The sequence below is a fragment of the Cyrtonyx montezumae genome, unplaced genomic scaffold (genome assembly GCF_038088225.1).
Source record: "Cyrtonyx montezumae isolate F1298 unplaced genomic scaffold, pur_monq_1.0 scaffold_3, whole genome shotgun sequence".
Taxonomy (NCBI): domain Eukaryota; kingdom Metazoa; phylum Chordata; class Aves; order Galliformes; family Odontophoridae; genus Cyrtonyx; species Cyrtonyx montezumae.
In genome coordinates, this window is record NW_027072034.1 from 99,778,384 (window position 1) to 99,795,539 (window position 17,156).

Here is a 17,156-nt window from a genome sequence, read left to right on the forward strand (position 1 = left end):
GATCTCAATGCCATTTCTCACCCATCTCATAACCTGCTTATGATGATCAGTGAACACAATGGCAAATATCCTACTGACTTAGCTGGGTTAAAGCTTAAACCTTTGATAATTTTAATTGATTTTTAACTGCTAGAGAGAATTGTTCCAGTCAAGTCTTCTCATGATTTATAGGAGATATAATTCACTAGTGACTGTTTCAAGCAAGCTTATGAGTTAAATGGTATAACCCATAACAAATGGACTTAAGGACTACGTTAAACTAACCATCATAACATGGACTTTTGGAGGATGTGTGCATGTGTGCTCAAGTTGTTGTTGCTACAATTACTTAACCAACAAGATTAAACATACCAAGTTAGCAACCTAAAATAATTTGGATAGAGTTTTGAAAACAATGATCTATCCAGTTACAACAAGCACATAGCACAAGAAGATTCTGACTTACTCAGAAGGAATTTTAGTGGTGTTTATTTTTTAATATTGGGCATCAAATACTTATTTACTATTAACATTATATTGCTACATTTTAAATTTCATTCTAATAGTAAAATGATTTCTAGAAAGTATGCATCACATCTTCAATTGGTAAATTAAATGTGAACATTTTTAATTTCAAAACAATAAGCAAAAAATACAAAAGGAAATTATAAAAAGTGGAGTATTTGTACTTTTCTAACCCTTCAAGTTTAGAAGTGAAATAGCAGTTAAAAAAAAAAAAAAAAACACCTAATTTCCAAAACTAAATTCTACAAAATGTTCAGTTTTCAGAGGAGCCATCAGATTCAGCAATTTTCTTAACTTGTCAAGGTACATTTCCATTTAGATGTGAAGCTTTACTTACAGAGTTACAAAGACCCATGGCAACACCAACTTCACACTAACATGGTAGTTTTACTTCACAAAGCTTCATTATATACCTCTTCAATCTACAATGCTATCTATACAGACTCTGACATCCATTCATACCATTCAAGTGTACTACATCTGTATATAAACTAGTAACATTTATTCCACATTTTCAAACATCTCTTCTTCCACAGAAGTCGTAATATTAATTTATCTAAAATAATTAATTCATGTCTTTGCTGTTCACTGTGACTGCAGTACATCTTTTAAGGTTGGGCAGACCACGACTCATTTCAAAAGAAAAAAAATATCAAAGTGCTGTTTATGCTGGGACTTTCTAAGAACATTCTCTAAGGAACACTTCAAGAGGCAATAAAACAAATGATTGACATTCATTTCTAAGCAGCAATTTCTTCTCCTTTGATTCTCTCAAGAGGCCTTTGTTTCTTAGCACTGCATTTGTTCCCTGAATGTTCATGAATGTTTTAAACCAAAGTAAGTACAAAATAAATACATTTGAAACATTAGCTGGCGCTTCATCTTTTCTTCCATTTATCCTACAGATTAAAATACAAAGAGAGCAATTCATCTTATCTCATTCAACTTCAGCCCCTTGAAAGGCAGTAATCTAGATCAAACTGGGAAATAGGGGAAATTACTGAAGAAAGATACATATCTAAGGAGGCAAGGTAATGTTAATGCATCTTGAACAAGAACAGGCAAAGGGGCAAAAGAGGGAAATTACTCTTTTTGTATCTTCTACAGAGCAAATGTGACCCAAAGAAAACCATTCTCAGAAATCCCTATACTACAGATTTCTATGACTGCCTACCAGGGCATTGGTGCTGTACAGTAACATGATGAGAAAATGTTCAGTTAAAAGCAAGTCTTAATTTTTGTACACCACTACCCCTTGGACTCCAGACCATCAGGAACATATATTTACTTTACATAAATGAACCATTTTTTGCATCATAGCCTATCTTCTATCTCTATGTATTTTGTAAATGGTTCGTAAAACAGTTCTGGTTCTAAATAGACCCTGAGACTTTCCTGGTTAACAATATATATATGTATATATTTACAAAGTAATCTACAAAGCCTTTATAAACTCTCTGTAGACAAAACTACTGAATACACACATACACAGAGACATGCACACAGTGACTCAATTTTTAAACCTGGGGAATGCTAGTTTGTATGGATTCCCAGAGAACTGTTGTTTCCAAAAGCAAAAATTGCACCCTTAAAAGCAAGCCATTTGACATCACAAAGCAGAGGTGGGCCACTATGACACAATTTTAGTAAAAGAAAAGAGGCAGAAGGCAATGCCAGGCAGTGAACAGATGAATAACTGGGACAGAAGAAGCCAGGATTTATAATGAAATGGCAAAAGCTGCAGAGAGACAGCAATGAAATGAATATGATTATCACAATATAATTAGCTTTTTAATAGCAAAAATGGGTTGGAGTATAAACAGACATAAAATAGATGAAGCAGGGTAGCAAATACTTTGATACCCACATCCTCTCCAATCCATGTTCTATTACAAGAAAAATATAACTTAAGAGCTTTGACCCATTTGAAAGCAAAAGTATCACCCCTTTTTCATATAACAGAAATTAACATTGTTTACACATTGCATATGGAAAAACAAGTAAATCACTTACCAAGGATTAATATAAAATGCCAAAAGATAATCAGTCCAAAGGCATGAGGGTAGCAGAGTTAGGAAAGCAAATACACTTCTACGCCTGTGAGCATTAATAAATAACATACATAAAGATGAAAAAGTGAGGAGAGTTAGTAAGACAAACAGAAGTCAGGAGATCAGCAAATGCTATTCTAAAATTCAGCTAAATCCATACAGGCTTCTCCTTAATTATTCCATGGCTATATTATTGGCATCCATATAGTCATATATTCTAAGTTGATAAATTGGAAGATTAAAGAGTATGAAAGTTTAAACCACAGTTTTCATTACTTAAGCGGTGCTAAATCTGTTTCCTGATGTTTTGAGCTGTTTTGGAACAGACACTGCTTGTTTTTACCACATATGACTATGATAATCTACCACATTTGTTCCTGCAAGTGATCCTACGGGTATGAGTAGTAACATCTGTATCAGAATTAAATTCAGGTAATTCCAATATCTCTTAATACTCTCAACTGAGTCAGATTTCTGAAAACATTCACATAACATTTTGCAGAGTCCCATCTTTAAGTACTTTCAACTCTCTCCTAGGTTTTTTTATGAAAATATCTTTTCTACTTCTAGTCATGGTTTCATTGCAGCCAAAGGAAACTTGAGTACAAATTACTACTAAATTTCTGAATTTGTAATTTATTTCTGAGATTAATCCAGGGAACACAATCAAGCCAGTTCTTCCTGAGGTTTAGTCTAAATACTTTGCAACTGTGGAAAGCTCAAAGTTCAACAACAAAAAAGTTGCCCCAGTAGTAGGACTTCTGGACAAACACTTCTGGATTGTTTTTTTTTCCCCGTCAGAAAGTCCACTGTCCTAAAGATAATACTGCAACTGTTTTGAAGAGGAACCACAAGTGGAATTTCTTTTTTCAGTACTGGCTGCTGTGACTTAGGTAGATACTGTGCTTTCCCTGAAAAGCAAATCAACTGCAGTATTCTTCCATCCCAGAATGGAAAATTGTCCTCACACTGATAACTTTAAGTTAGATTTCAAGGGGTTTTATTGCTGAGTAGAATGGGCAGTGCAATTTATGCCGGGTATCTTCCCCAGATGTTGGTAGGGATTGTGTGGGTCAGCCAGAAGCATGATCTCTTCATGGAGCTTGGTGAGGCTGCTCCTTCTCTGCCAGCTCCTCTGCTGGATAGCTAGCCAGCATTTTCTCCTGAAAATGGGTAATAAAACCGGTGACCAGTGGGCTATTCCTCAGAGCTTTGGGGACACCAACAGCAAATCCAGTGTAGCAATACATCTTTCTGGTTAATCATATACCACAACAGTTGTAGGATCAGAGTTTTACTGCCTATCTGGTGTTTCTATGGGATTGGACTGAGGTTTAGATTTGGCCCACCATTAGCAGATTGTTGTGACAGAGAGTTTCTCATTAGGCCAAGGAGAAAGACATGATGTTGCTAAAATGTTCATCTTTCTTTGGTATATCCCTCAGAGGTTTTCTAGAGTTTTTACTTCCTCTTGTCTACAGAGGCAGAGGAGAATTATTTAAGCTTGAGTCTTTCATTGTCAAATCATCATGAGCACTTTCTACATTTGATCAAATCACAGGTTTGTATGCTTGCACACCTTCTTGTACTGTCCAAGTTAGGAACTTCAAATGTTTAAAACACTTGATTTTCTTGAATGTTTGAAAACTACATAATTGTCCAATAAATAAAATACTGTTTTCCTGGAATTATATCATCTTCCACTTACTGCTGAGGTGTACTGAACTTTGAATTTTATTCAGTTAGAACAGAGAAATGCAGAGGTTGATCAAATCCTGAAAGCTCTGCTGAGCTGCCTTTTCCTTAGGATTCAATGGGTATGCCCATAGCACCCTTACTAGATCCTTGGAACAATACCAAGCTAAGTTGAGTTTCTTAATCCTTGTATGTGTTTGTGGGGCCATAGTTCCCATTTGGCTGCCTGGACGGACAGTGAATCTGTAGCTGAGAATGGACAACAGAGGCACACAGAGCAAGAAGTCTTCACTAACCCTCAAAGGAGTCAGGACTGTATGATTAGGGCACAATGACTTCAATTACCAAACAGTTGTAAAGGTATTAAGAAGGAATGTTTTCTAAAATCTGTTTTTATAATAAAATTGATGTATATATATATATATACACATAAATACATATAAACAAAATCAAGTGACAAGATCCTTCACTTACATATCCAAACCTATTAATTAATTTCCTTTCCCATAAAAAAGCCTTTTATGGTTTTAATAACATCTGTTTCTAGTTTATTTGATTCAAGCTTGGATATTTAATTAACATGAGTGTTTGATCTTCTGCCTTCATTGCCATCAGTACAGCCCAAGAAAGAGAAGCTGAAAGAGATTAGTTTCTACTTCATACAGCTGGCTGCTATTAAAGCTAAACCAAGCAAGTGAAGCTTGTTTAATATCCAGTTAATTAGCAGCACAGTAAGGTATTGACAGGATTTGCTGGGCTTGTTAGTTCAGTTTGCACTCTTGTTAGCAAAAGGCTTGTTGTGGTGCAGTGTCAATTCATTGAATTCTGTCCTTGCTGGGCAGGCTGGGTCCCATGAGATCATGGAAGTAGTTCCCAGTGCATTGCTTTCCAACTTCTTAGCTGTCAACAAAGCTGACCATGAGCACTAAACCAAGGTTCCTCCTATGTACTGGAATGGGGCAGTAGGGGGCTGACACTGTGTTTTTACATATCTGTGTTTGGACTTGCCTTGAAAAACATGGGTCCTTTTGAGATTGATAATCAGACAGTAAACTCTAGATCAGTCATTAACACCCATATGCTAATCAAATTAGGAATAAGAATAGCCATATTGGTACCAGTGAGGTAGGATTTAGAGCACTTTTGCTTCTTTAAAAGCTAATCCTACTGATCATGTTTGTTCAAATGCTTCTCCTCAGCTGATAGTGTCAGTGATGGTATGGAGTCCATAGTCAGTGTCTGCAACCCCTGTAGGTAACTTTCAAGACTAGAAAAAAATAAGTTCTTCTTCCAGTCATTTCAACAGTGCTGAACACAAATTTACAGTAAATAGGGAGGTGGTTTGCACTCGTCACTGCATCCTTTCATTTCAAGGAAAAATTAACTAACAGCGTTTGCTGAAGAACATTGTTGATTGATCATCTACAGGCGAGCTTACTCCTGGATGCAAATATATTTCTGTGGAAGTGCTGATGGACTTATAGATCAAGTTTCTACACTTGTGTTACTTTAGGAAATAAGTCATTAAGTATTAAAAAAAAAAAAGAAGAAATATCTATGCAATAAAATTCCAACATCTGTGCAACTTTGTTGACATGTTATGCATCATACCCTATTAAAAATACCAGGTGACAGTACACAGTCTTGAGTCATCCTTCAAAAAATAAAATCCTGAAGTAACAGAAATAATAATTTTATCATAAATAGGGACAGTGATTTCATTAAAAAAAAAAAAGAAAAAAGAAAATTAAAACTTGTAGGTCCTATTTGACAATAAAGCAGAGATGGAGAAAAACATAATAAAAAGCTTTCTTTTTAAAAACTCACCAGTTGTATGGTAGCTTTCCATCTCTCTCTAATGATGCAAAATTGACGAAGGTTCCAGCCCCACACTCCCTATTTCAGGAAGACCATCGAATACAAAGTTACCATCTTAGGATTCACAGTGCTTGCAATGATGCTGATTCAAGACAGTACACCAGAAGTTCCTTAGATGTGCTGAGTACTCAGGTTTGTTATTAGGTCTGAGATAATGTGTGATAAACAAAACTGAAATCCCTTAATATAGTCCTCCAAAACCATTAACCTGAGACTAAGATTTCTAAAAATCTTAAAAAATAAAAAATAATAAAAAAGGGAAAAGGTTGCTAATAAAGAGCTCAAATAAGCCTCACCTTCTACTCAGAATCGGGCCTTCTATAGTATGGCACTAAAACTACTTGGTGGCCTCAGTAAACATACAAAAGATTTACCTTTCTATACTAAATATTCCCTGTCCCAACGCCTTTAAGGAAAAGATGTATAATTTGTCTTCATTTGAGAAAAGCATGGTAATTTTGAGTTCAGAAAATAAATGAAGACTGAATTTTCCAAGGAACATTCCAGTGCATTTATCATGAGTTTATTATTTTCTGCTGCATATGATAAACTAACTTGACTATTTTTCCTTCCTTGATTTAAACAAACAAGTGCTTGCAGCTTCACTGGATTTACTTTTTAATTTCCTCTTGGGTTTTTTATCTTCTATGGCTAGAAGCAGTGTTGAAGAGAACAAGAAACAGCTCTAGGCTGCCTGCATAGTAATTCACTAGGAAAGAAAATTAATTTAGATGGTATTTTCCCAGAGCAAGTCACATATAAAAGGAACCAACCACATAATCTTCCCTGGAAGAAATGGCCTGAAAAATGTATGTGATGTGGTCATCTGTTGCATGGAATATATTGCCAAGACAAGATACATAAAATACGGAGTTTGCTAAGTAATCAAGTCCAAGATTCTATACACAAGCCTTTTATGTGAAACAATTACAATTTGCTAGGGGAGTAAATTAATATAAGGTATACTGCATAGATTATAAAAGCATGAAGAGTCTAGGAACCTTCCAGACCCAGTAGATGAGCCACATACAGTGTGTTTGGAGTATTCTCCACTGTTTCCGCTTCACACAAAACCAAACTCTTACATGTGAGATATCCAAGGAAAAAATGAATTTCTGTGTTCAGGTATAAATGATTGGTGCAGATATCTGAATAAACAGGCCTGTAAAAAAGTTTTACTTGTGCAAGATAATTTTTTCCTTTGTCTGTACAATAGAACAAATTGGAATAGTTATTGCTCTAGGTGAACAGAAGGACTTGATATCTTTTCTGGATTTGTGGGTCTTAGTTTATGCACCCTGACTTCATGGAAAGAGAAGATCTAGGCAAGAACATCTGCTTTGTCCCATGTTGCTGTTCCCATAGGATGGAATCGCATATGAATGCAGAATTTGGACAGACAAAGGCCAGGAGTTGGACATAGACAGTCAAATGCTCTTGGGACAGACTGTCAAGGCCCTGGGTAAATCCTTCCTCACCCTGGTGGTTTGGCTGACAGGGTTGAGGCCTTGCATGGCCTCTGAAACGCAAAATTCTGGACATGATGAACTAACCATGTACTAACCAACTTATCTGTTGATACAGAAAACCCCTGTTAAAAACCAAATGAAAGATTTGCAAATCATTTTGATGTCCTGATCATGCCAAGGTGCCTCAAACCATAGTTATCCTTTAAATTGCTGACACAACCCTTCTATTATAAGTTCCTGCCCTTCATATTTACCCAAATCAGCAAAGTTAAAATGAGAAAAATGTTCAGGCTGATAGCTCAGGTCCAGAATGAAAGTAAACAGAAGACATGATATTCCTAAACATCAAGAAGAGTGATTTTCTGAAGGCATCGCAAGCTTCTCAAGCATTACCCATTCATACAAGCATCCCAAGTTATAACTTCTGTCGTAATGTGTTTGTTGAGTTCTGATAATTTTGGAATTAACATAAATCTGGACTCACCTGGCCATTTGTAGATGTTTCCTCCTGAGGACAACAAGAGTCACCAGCAGCAGCCCAATGAGAAGGATACTTAGGATGGCTAATACAGAGATTACCACTATGTTGGGATTCATCTCAGTGACTGTATATACAAACAAGGGGATCTTGGTTATTTGATTCAGAAGAGCTAAGTTCCCTCATCCCTATCGACAGTGTTATTTTTATTAACTGATCAGCCTAGACTTTTACAGAGAGAAAAATCTACTAGACATAAAAGGATGTTTTGGCTAGTTATTGTTCTTACAACATTTCCATGGGGAAATGACTTCACTGTGGTGTTTTCTGTACTGATATTTTTTATTTCTTTTTCCTTACTGACATACTTAACGCAAGAGAAAATGGAGAAGGAAATACAAAATACATATGTTCTTCATTGTTTATGTCTCCAAAGCACAGTTCCAACTCTGAAAGTGTTCTTCAGTAGCAGTCAATACTTTTGCTGATTCAGTAGCAAGAAAACAGGCAGAGGCTCTGTTAAAATACTGGGCTGAAGTAGGTTGAATAAAACTTGCAAATAAATGTTAACAGTATATGCTGTTTTAACTAAGAGCTCAAAACAACTCTCAATAACAAAATCTTGCTTTATTTTTGTTTCATATAACACTTATCAGTTTTACTAACATTATAACAGATAACCTATTCTGCTCATTACATAAGAAAACTTGCTTGCTCTACTTGCTTGGAATAACTTTACATCAACAGTAATCCAGAGAAGAATTTTTAGACTAGAAACCACAGAGCTAAAAGTCATTAAGCTAAATTTCAGGCATTGAACTCCATGATGGATTACTGTATGATGTATATGACACATGACTAAAGCTAATGCTAACCAAGCAGTGATCATGTTGATCATTCTGTATGGCAGACTTTAAATAAAAGTCCATTGCTATGGGAAATCCATAATGTTTTTTCTATCTTCAGAGCCGGTACAATGATAGACTTGATGGCACACCCAGATAGCCTCTACTGGGAGTTATCCTTCTGGAATGTGATGGCTCAAGATACCCCTTTCTCCCTTCTCCTTTGCTCTCACTCTGTCTTCACTTCCTCATTGAAAACAGAAAGGTTTTTCTCCTTAGCAGTTCATCCATGTGATTTTACTCATTTGGGATTGGCTGAGGAGACATTTTTTCTCCATAAACATAATCAGGCAATGCACTGACGTTCAGCCTTGAAACTACAAACCAGGTCTGTAACTTCTAGAAGCTAGTAGAGAACAGGCAGTTTGTATCTTTCCAAGTCAAAACCCCAACAGAATTTTAATAAAAACTTAAAAGTTACTTCCCCATCCCAACTACATCTGGTGTCTCTTCCATGACACAAAAGATGTTTGGTTGCCAGCACTGCTGAGAGAAGCTTTAGAAAGCAAGAAGAAGCAGATGCTTTTGCTGGAGGAGGAAGAAGAAAGGGAAGTGTTGCTTACCCATGGTGGAAACCGCAATGAAAGTGGGAACACTGGGGCTGTTGTGGCTGAAGGTGGTCACGCTGCAGTTGTAGGAGGTGGCAGGAGTTAGGCTGGAAATAGTCACTACATGTGAAGAGACAGTGACAGGTTCCTACAGATGTGGAGAAAAACACACAGTAGTTTGTCTCTCCCATAAATTCATGAACACAAATCACTGCTCTGCTCTCCACTCACCTATTTGAAATGATAAAGTTATATTTGGTGATAAAATCAGTGCTTTGAAACCTAGGGACAGTAACCAGGGCCTGCCCTTGAATGTAGGCACCTAGTCCATCAGAAGAGAGGAGAGCAACAGGGGCAAAAGCAGCAGTGGAAACAGCCAAGAGCACCTCAGGGACTCTAGAGCCCCTTGGGGTAGACAGGAGAGTGCTTTGCAGTGGTTTTGCCAGGCACACTCATGGTGGGGATAGTGCAGTATCCCCTGGAACATTCCCAGATGTAGGTAGAAGCTCTCCTAGGGCCAGCAGGAAGATCATGAGCACTGGTTAGTAGGAGGAAAACAGTTATTTTTTACATAATAATGTCATGCAAGGTTTTCATTTCTATGTCCCTTGTTTTATAATTGCTGGTATGGCAAAACAAAACAAATACCATGCATAATTGATTTAAAGATAGAGGTCATTTTGATTCTGAAAAACTTTTCTGTACTCTCCAGCAGAGCTAAGGGTGGATTGCAAGTTTAATGAATAAACTCTCTCCAGACACAGAGTGCAACACAGCAAGCCCTGAACACTGGATATATTCTGTGGCCCATTATCAGCCAGGGGTTCCTTTTATATAAGAAAGGGTTCTTGTTGCAATACAATTTTGATTTATGTTACACAGATGAAATCACATGTGCATGAATGTAAGGGAGGAGAGTTGAATTCTCTCAGCTGAAAGGAGGGGCCATGGTTTGAAGTTGGTATGATGATTTTTTTCCATTTTCCCCTCTGGAAAAAATTAAATAAGTGAAACAAAACCCAAGATGTTTAAACATGGAAATCTGTTGCTAGTTTAAAAATGGAGGAAAGTGACAAAAGCATTCATGTAATTAGCATGGAAAGTCACAAATAAAGGATTTTCACCAGTCTAATGAGAAAGCATCCACTTATAAGGTTTGAAAAGGAGTCCTTCCTCTTTTGTCATAGAGACAGAAAAGATAGTGATGAATCTAATGAGAAGTGAGCTACTAAGCTCTGTGCATTTCTCACTGCCAGATGTTCATGTCAACAAATGAGAAACCACTGAAGTTCCTGCCAAAAGGAGCAGTCTTTTCCTGATGTTCTTAAAACATAATTGCTCAGCACTGAAGCTGCAAATCCTGTGGTATATTTCTTGCCTAATCTCATCATTATTTTGAATCTCTGCTAAGTAGATAATGACTTCATGATCTTTGTCTGTTCACTGTGACAAAAAAAAACTGGAATCTAGATGCAGAATCCAACCTATCCCAAAGATTTAGGTACATCTGAACAGTGCCTTTCTTAACTTAAAATATTAAATAATTCACAGATGCAATTAAAGTTAGAGTGTGTCTGAGTTGGTTACTTTTTACTTTTTCCTGAGTGATTTCCCGTTATGGGAAAGTCCAAATGACAGAATGATATTTCACAGCATATAATCACAGTGATTCACAAAGCTGTCAGCTAAACCACAAAGTAATCCTCATATGTTGGCCAATGTTGAATGGCAAGAAATCGGAACTACTACTGCTCTTCCTTTTCAGAGAACAGCTTTACCAATCTAAACTTGTGGAATGGGCACAAGTTGTGCCGGGGAAGATTTAGATTAGACCTGAGGAAACATTTTTCCTCTGAAAGAGTGGTCAGGCACTGGAATGGCCTGCCTAGGGAGGTGGTTGAGGCACCATCCCTAGCGCTGTTCAAGAAGCGTTTAGATGAGGTGCTAAGGGATTTGATTTAGTAGTTCAGTGGGTAGGGATGGTGATAGAGGATGGTTGGACTAGATGATCTTGTAGGTCCTTTCCAACCTAATGTATCTATGAATCTATGACACTGAGGTGTTCATGGGTCCTCAGAGCACACATGTCATAATGGACAGAATGAAAAAAGAGATTATTTAGTGAAGTTGAAAAAGTGAATCTAGAAGGAAATACCCTAAGAAAAAAAAAATACTTAAGTAGTAGCAACATTTGCACATAAAGGAAATCTAAATATCACTTAAGGTCATTAAGTCAATCCTGAACTTCAGTTAACAGTCCAGGAGAAAAGTAAGCCATGATTAGATACTGTATAAAAGAGTTCAGCCCTGTGGCATCTAAATATGTCTTTTTTTCCCATTTCTAATCAAGCTACCTGACAATCTTCCCTGTTCTGCCCATTTACATTCCCTTAGTTTTGTGGCTCTTCATGTTTTGCGGAGTATAATAGAATCCATTTCATGACTAGCCAAGTGTTGATACTGCTGCTGTCTTGCATGAACATAGCTTCTGTTCAACCACTAACAATCTCATCAGCAAGATAGAAGCCAGCCTTAACATTGCAAAACAACAAAATATATTAGCATTTCAAATGCTTTAGCAACTCTTGTCTACAGGCTTTAATTCCCAACCATCTTACCACATCTGGTTCAAAGACTAAACTTGTGTATTAACCTGAGATTACAGACAAATGCCAAGCAACAGACAGTGAACCCAAAAGATGCCAGGCCTAGTCACAGTTCCAGAAATGAAGAGTAGAAAGCGAAGAGGAGCTCACATACCTGGACTTTCATTTCTTGATTGGATCCAGCCTGCTGGCAGTAAACTTCAAAAAAATCAGCCACTCCTTCTTCCACCCACAGCAGAGTGACAGAAGTCTGAGTCTTGTTGACAGCAAACAGAGACTTCGGAGGTGCTGGTTCTAGTTAAGAGAAAATCTCCTTTTATTAAGCTTATCTATCATGGAGTCTTTGTACAAACAAGAGGAAGCATCACATAAAAATAAATGCAATGCCTGATGCCTTTCTATCTTCCATTTCCTTCAGATAATCTGTCAGTGAAAAGCACCATCTCTCATGATGATAAGATACCAATGCAAAATGGGAAGGCAATGAAGTGTCCTGGTTGTTTTTTTTTTATTATTTAAAATGTTCTCTATTTGGGCAGTTGGATAGTCACTTCCTTTTTCACAGACATTTAGGGCAGTCAGCATATTGTATTAATAGAAAAATGCTAGCAGAAACTCTTTCGAGAGATGTCTGTCCACCTGTTAGCAACAGATTTGCACTGATAAACATTTACTTTGCAGGGCTGACCCAGGAGATGATAATGAAGCAGCCTCCCCAAAATGAACTCCTTCTAGATTCATTTAGTTGCACCACAGGAAATATATAGTCATTTGTCAGTTCAGTTATATCTTGTAGTCTGCTTTTTTTTTTTTTTTTTCCAGGTTAATATTTAAAGGCAATTGGTTCTTCAGTTGTTTCAGTTAGTTGCAGTTTTCTCCCCTCACCAAATGAGAGGTCCAGGTCTCAGAGGTCTGTATTGTTTTTACATTCGTTACTGTTGTGCTGTAACAGACTAACATAGGGCACTGAGCCTCTCACATGACAAGAAAAAAACGTGATAGGATTTGATGCCATACTGAAGGCAGCAGACTAGTGATGGCAGACCGCTGGTTGGCATAGGAATCATGGAATCACAGAACAGCTTGGATTGGAAGAAACCTCAAGGCCCACCCAGTTCCAACTCACTGCCATGGGCAGGGCTGCCAGCCAGCAGCTCAGGCTGCCCAGGGACCCACCCAAGCTGGCCTTGAGTGTCTGTAGGGATGGGGCACCCACAGCTTCTCTGGGTGGGCTGCCACGGCCTCACTACCCTCTGAGTAAAGAACTTCTTCCTTATATCTAATCTAAGCCTCCCCCCTTGTAGCTTAAGACTCCCACCCCTGTCCTACCACTACATTCTCAAAGAGTACAGGAGTGTGGGAGCATGGCACAGACACTGCCCTCAGCCGTCCACTGGGGCTCCAGTGTCTCACTTTGTCATTCTTGGAGCTTTATTACACATATCCTGCAGTGTGGATAGAAAGGAGGAATGGAATGATTAAAAAATAAGGTTACTTTAGAAATGAGTAGAGAAAGAACGAACTATGAGGAGGAAGAAGATCAAATGTGAAAAGGGAAAAGTTCTGCTTAAGACACGAAGCCCTGGAAACCCTCTGGAGATAGAACTGTGGTGATTAACACAGGCTTTCAAATGATTAAAAATGCCATGGCTCCGGCGGAGGTCAGTCCTCGGTGCAAGGCCTGCCTGTGTTGCTGGGAGCATTGAGAGTATGGGAAGGTTATCTTGATGGGCAGAGAAAAGCAATCCTGACTCACTGGGTACGAAAACAATTTGTTCTGACCTTTTCCCTTTACAAATCATTTGTTATTCTAATTGTATAGGATGCTGTCACAGGAGTCTGGATGTAAGATTCATCACAAAAAATCCAGCACAAAGGAATTGCTTGAGTGGTTATAGATCTGGGAGAAGTATCTATTCCCCAGACAATCAGATCAGCATTCTAGGGTTTGAGGCTGCTAAGAGTACATTGGCAACAGGGAAAGAGTTGAAGAGAGCAGGGCAGGGACAGAGGCATTCTCACATTGCTTCTTCTGTGTCATGGGGTCTGCAGCATAAACACCATCCCAGAAGGACATTGGAAAGCATATCTCTCTTTTAATTATGCCTGTGTATCTGCATATGTATTAAGAAATACATTCCATCCATCCATCCAGGTAAAAAATGGTCTCAGTGAAAATATGAATTTTATATTTTGGCATCATCCCAAGCAAATCCTCCTTTTGCCTCCAGCAAATGGCTTAATTTTTCTGCAAGTGGAAAGATGCCAGAATGAAGCAAACATTATGAAGGGAAGAACATTTGGCAGGAGTGCTTAAGTGACTGCCAAGTGCTGAGTTGTCTATCACTTAGAATCAGTTCCCACTACTACTAATTACAACTCCTATTGCTCCCTCAGAAAAAGAGAGAACCTCTGGTAAAATACCCTTACTATTCCCCATTCAAAGTGCAAACAGGATAGAGGAAAGAAAACAACTGCACAGAAGTCGAGAGGCAATTTATCAAAACTGAATTGTTTCCGCTTTCTTTTTGTTGTCAATGAAAGAGAAGGAACAAAATAACCAGGAGAGTTCAATAAGAGCCTCCCTGCCCTTGCCAGTCGTTGCTTTCCCTGTACATAAGAAAAAACAGGAAGACACAGCTAGAATGCAGGGGGTGTAACATTAATAACACATGGCACTTATAGTCCTTCCTGAATGATAAAGCTAGCTGATATTTTGAAATGCTCCTAAAAATATTTGGATAGTAATAGCAGTGGGATATACTCATCCTCTGCTGGGAATGTACATGCTTAATTGTGTCCACAGATACAGTCTTGGGCAGAAAACTGGACAAGACTTGCACAAAGAAAGGAAAATCCATGGAATTTGTTTCAAGTATTTCCTTTGATGAAAAGACCTGAAAGATACTCAGATTCTTGTGTACTGCTTTGCCCCAGAACTGTTTTAGAGCTTTGGCTAAAAGAGAGCTATGAAAAATAACAAGTAGACAATGACTGCTAAAAGACCTCTAATTCATTATAAATTATGAAAACCTTTAATATCACTCCTTTCACTGTCACTCAGAAAAGATATATTATATGTATAGAGAACATAATCCAGTTTGAAATTATCGGTTCTCCTTTAACCACCTTCATAGTAGAGTTAATGTCCGTAAAAGCAGTTAGACATGCTTCAACATTTCACATCTTTAAGCACCAAGGGCTTAACAATTCCATGTGCATGGAAAAGCGAAGTGAAATCTCTTGAGGCAAAGAAATGTACTGTTCAGTTCTTTTTTCAGAGTTTTTCTTCAGAGGAAGATGTCTCTCTCTCTTTTTTTTTTTTGTTTTTGTTTTTGTTTTTGTTTTTGTTTTTGTTTTGTTTGTTTCTTAGTAGGTTACACAAATTTCCTTCAGAATGATGCAGGGCTCCTCAGCTATGAATCTGATGTGACATTGGTGTTGAAGAGGTTGAGGGAAAGAGGAAAGGAAAAGGGAAATCATACCAGGTGGAAGAATGAAGACTGAGAAACAGACAAAACTAAGATTTTCTTTGTACTGAAAATTTTAGCTGGGAAGTTTGAATCTCTGTTCCCAAAACCTGTGTGTGTTCAAGACTTAAGTAAATAAATACGGAACAGAGTTGGACTCCTAGAAAGACAGTGAGGAATTTATATTCTTCTATTTCCATTTATAATCAGATTCTGCTACTCTTGCTCCACTTGAGTAATACTATTTAGGGAATAGAGACACGTGAATAGGACAATCTTCACAGCAAAGAGGGACAAAATCCCAAGAGAAATGTGATCACAGGTACATGACTCTGAAATGAGGGAGATGATGAACCTGCTGACAGAGCGAATTCTGCGTTTTAATGAGTGAAGGAGTGGCTTCACAACTTGCAAACAAGCATACATTTCTTACCCAATTTCACAAGCTGGGGCAGGGAAGTATTGCTGCCTCTTTCAGTACAAGCAGTTACTGAAAGGTTGTAAATGTCCCCTGGAGGCAAGCTCAACACTGCAGTCATCACGTTGCGTGTTACCTACAATAATTAAAGACAACAATTCTTAAGTACAACCCAAACCAGATATTCTTCTTCTAAAATTAGTCTGGATGCTTAATGTTCTACAAAGTTAGTTCTGTACATCATAGCAAATTTGTTCTGCATATTCTAGACTTGTTACATGACCCGGTACTGACTGGAGTCACCTACAGATTTGAAACGACTTATGATCCAAAACCAAGCTAAGGCTTAATACACCATGAATATCGTCTTCCTATTATAGTAGGAGTGAGTAAGCTCCTCATTTCTCCAGGGCCACAGAGAAGGACACAGAACGCAGACACTGCAACAGACTGCTTTTGAGGATTTGCAGGCTAACTAATATGGTGCATTCAGGAATCTCATGCTGGTTTCCATAGAGACTTAATTTTCAGCTGAAGTTTTCACATCCAAGAAAGATGAACAGTTCTGAATGCAGACTAACAGTGACTAACACTAGTTTGCCTATTTATCTAAAAACTGACCAACTTCTCCAGAATCTTCAGAAATATAAAAAGAGCAGAAAGAAAAAGCCATCATTACCTGATTATATTATCCATTAATTTTAATAATCCCACAAGAAAAGCAATTATATGGACAATCTTTACCATAATGAATCATATAAAGAGATAATCATATAGTAAGATTTACAAAGGAAACTATTTCTGAAAGAGACTAACACAGATTAAAGAGAACAGGTCCACCCTTAAGCCTGAAAGCATGATGTATTTACAAATAAAAGCAGTAACATAAAGTGCAGTAATAGATAGCTTACTGTAGGTATTCCCTTAAGAGTACTTTGCTGGGTACTCTTGTTCTGAAAATAATACAAAGAAAAATATTCAGGACAGCTTTGAAGTTTCATCTGCGCATCTGGAGTACTGCATCCAGGCCTGGGGCCCTCAGGACAAGAAAGACACAGAGCTCTTGGAATGGGTCCAGAGAAAGGCTACCAAGATGATCAGAGGATTATCTGGAGCTGGAGCTCCTCTCCTATA

The 17,156-nt window shown here is 37.8% G+C and overlaps 1 protein-coding gene across 1 annotated transcript in view; it reads right to left on the bottom strand.

Annotated features, from left to right (window-relative positions):
- Window positions 1-17,156, bottom strand: part of PTPRO (protein tyrosine phosphatase receptor type O) — a 145,426-nt gene that overhangs the window by 17,952 nt on the left and 110,318 nt on the right. Inside the window, exons 12-17 of the mRNA XM_065742564.1 lie at window positions 16,038-16,158; window positions 12,289-12,428; window positions 9,544-9,676; window positions 8,082-8,202; window positions 6,078-6,146; window positions 2,518-2,601 (exon numbers count right to left, since the gene is read on the bottom strand). Of these exons, the coding sequence (XP_065598636.1) occupies window positions 2,518-2,601; window positions 6,078-6,146; window positions 8,082-8,202; window positions 9,544-9,676; window positions 12,289-12,428; window positions 16,038-16,158 (668 nt within the window). The remainder of the gene's footprint in view (window positions 1-2,517; window positions 2,602-6,077; window positions 6,147-8,081; window positions 8,203-9,543; window positions 9,677-12,288; window positions 12,429-16,037; window positions 16,159-17,156) is intronic.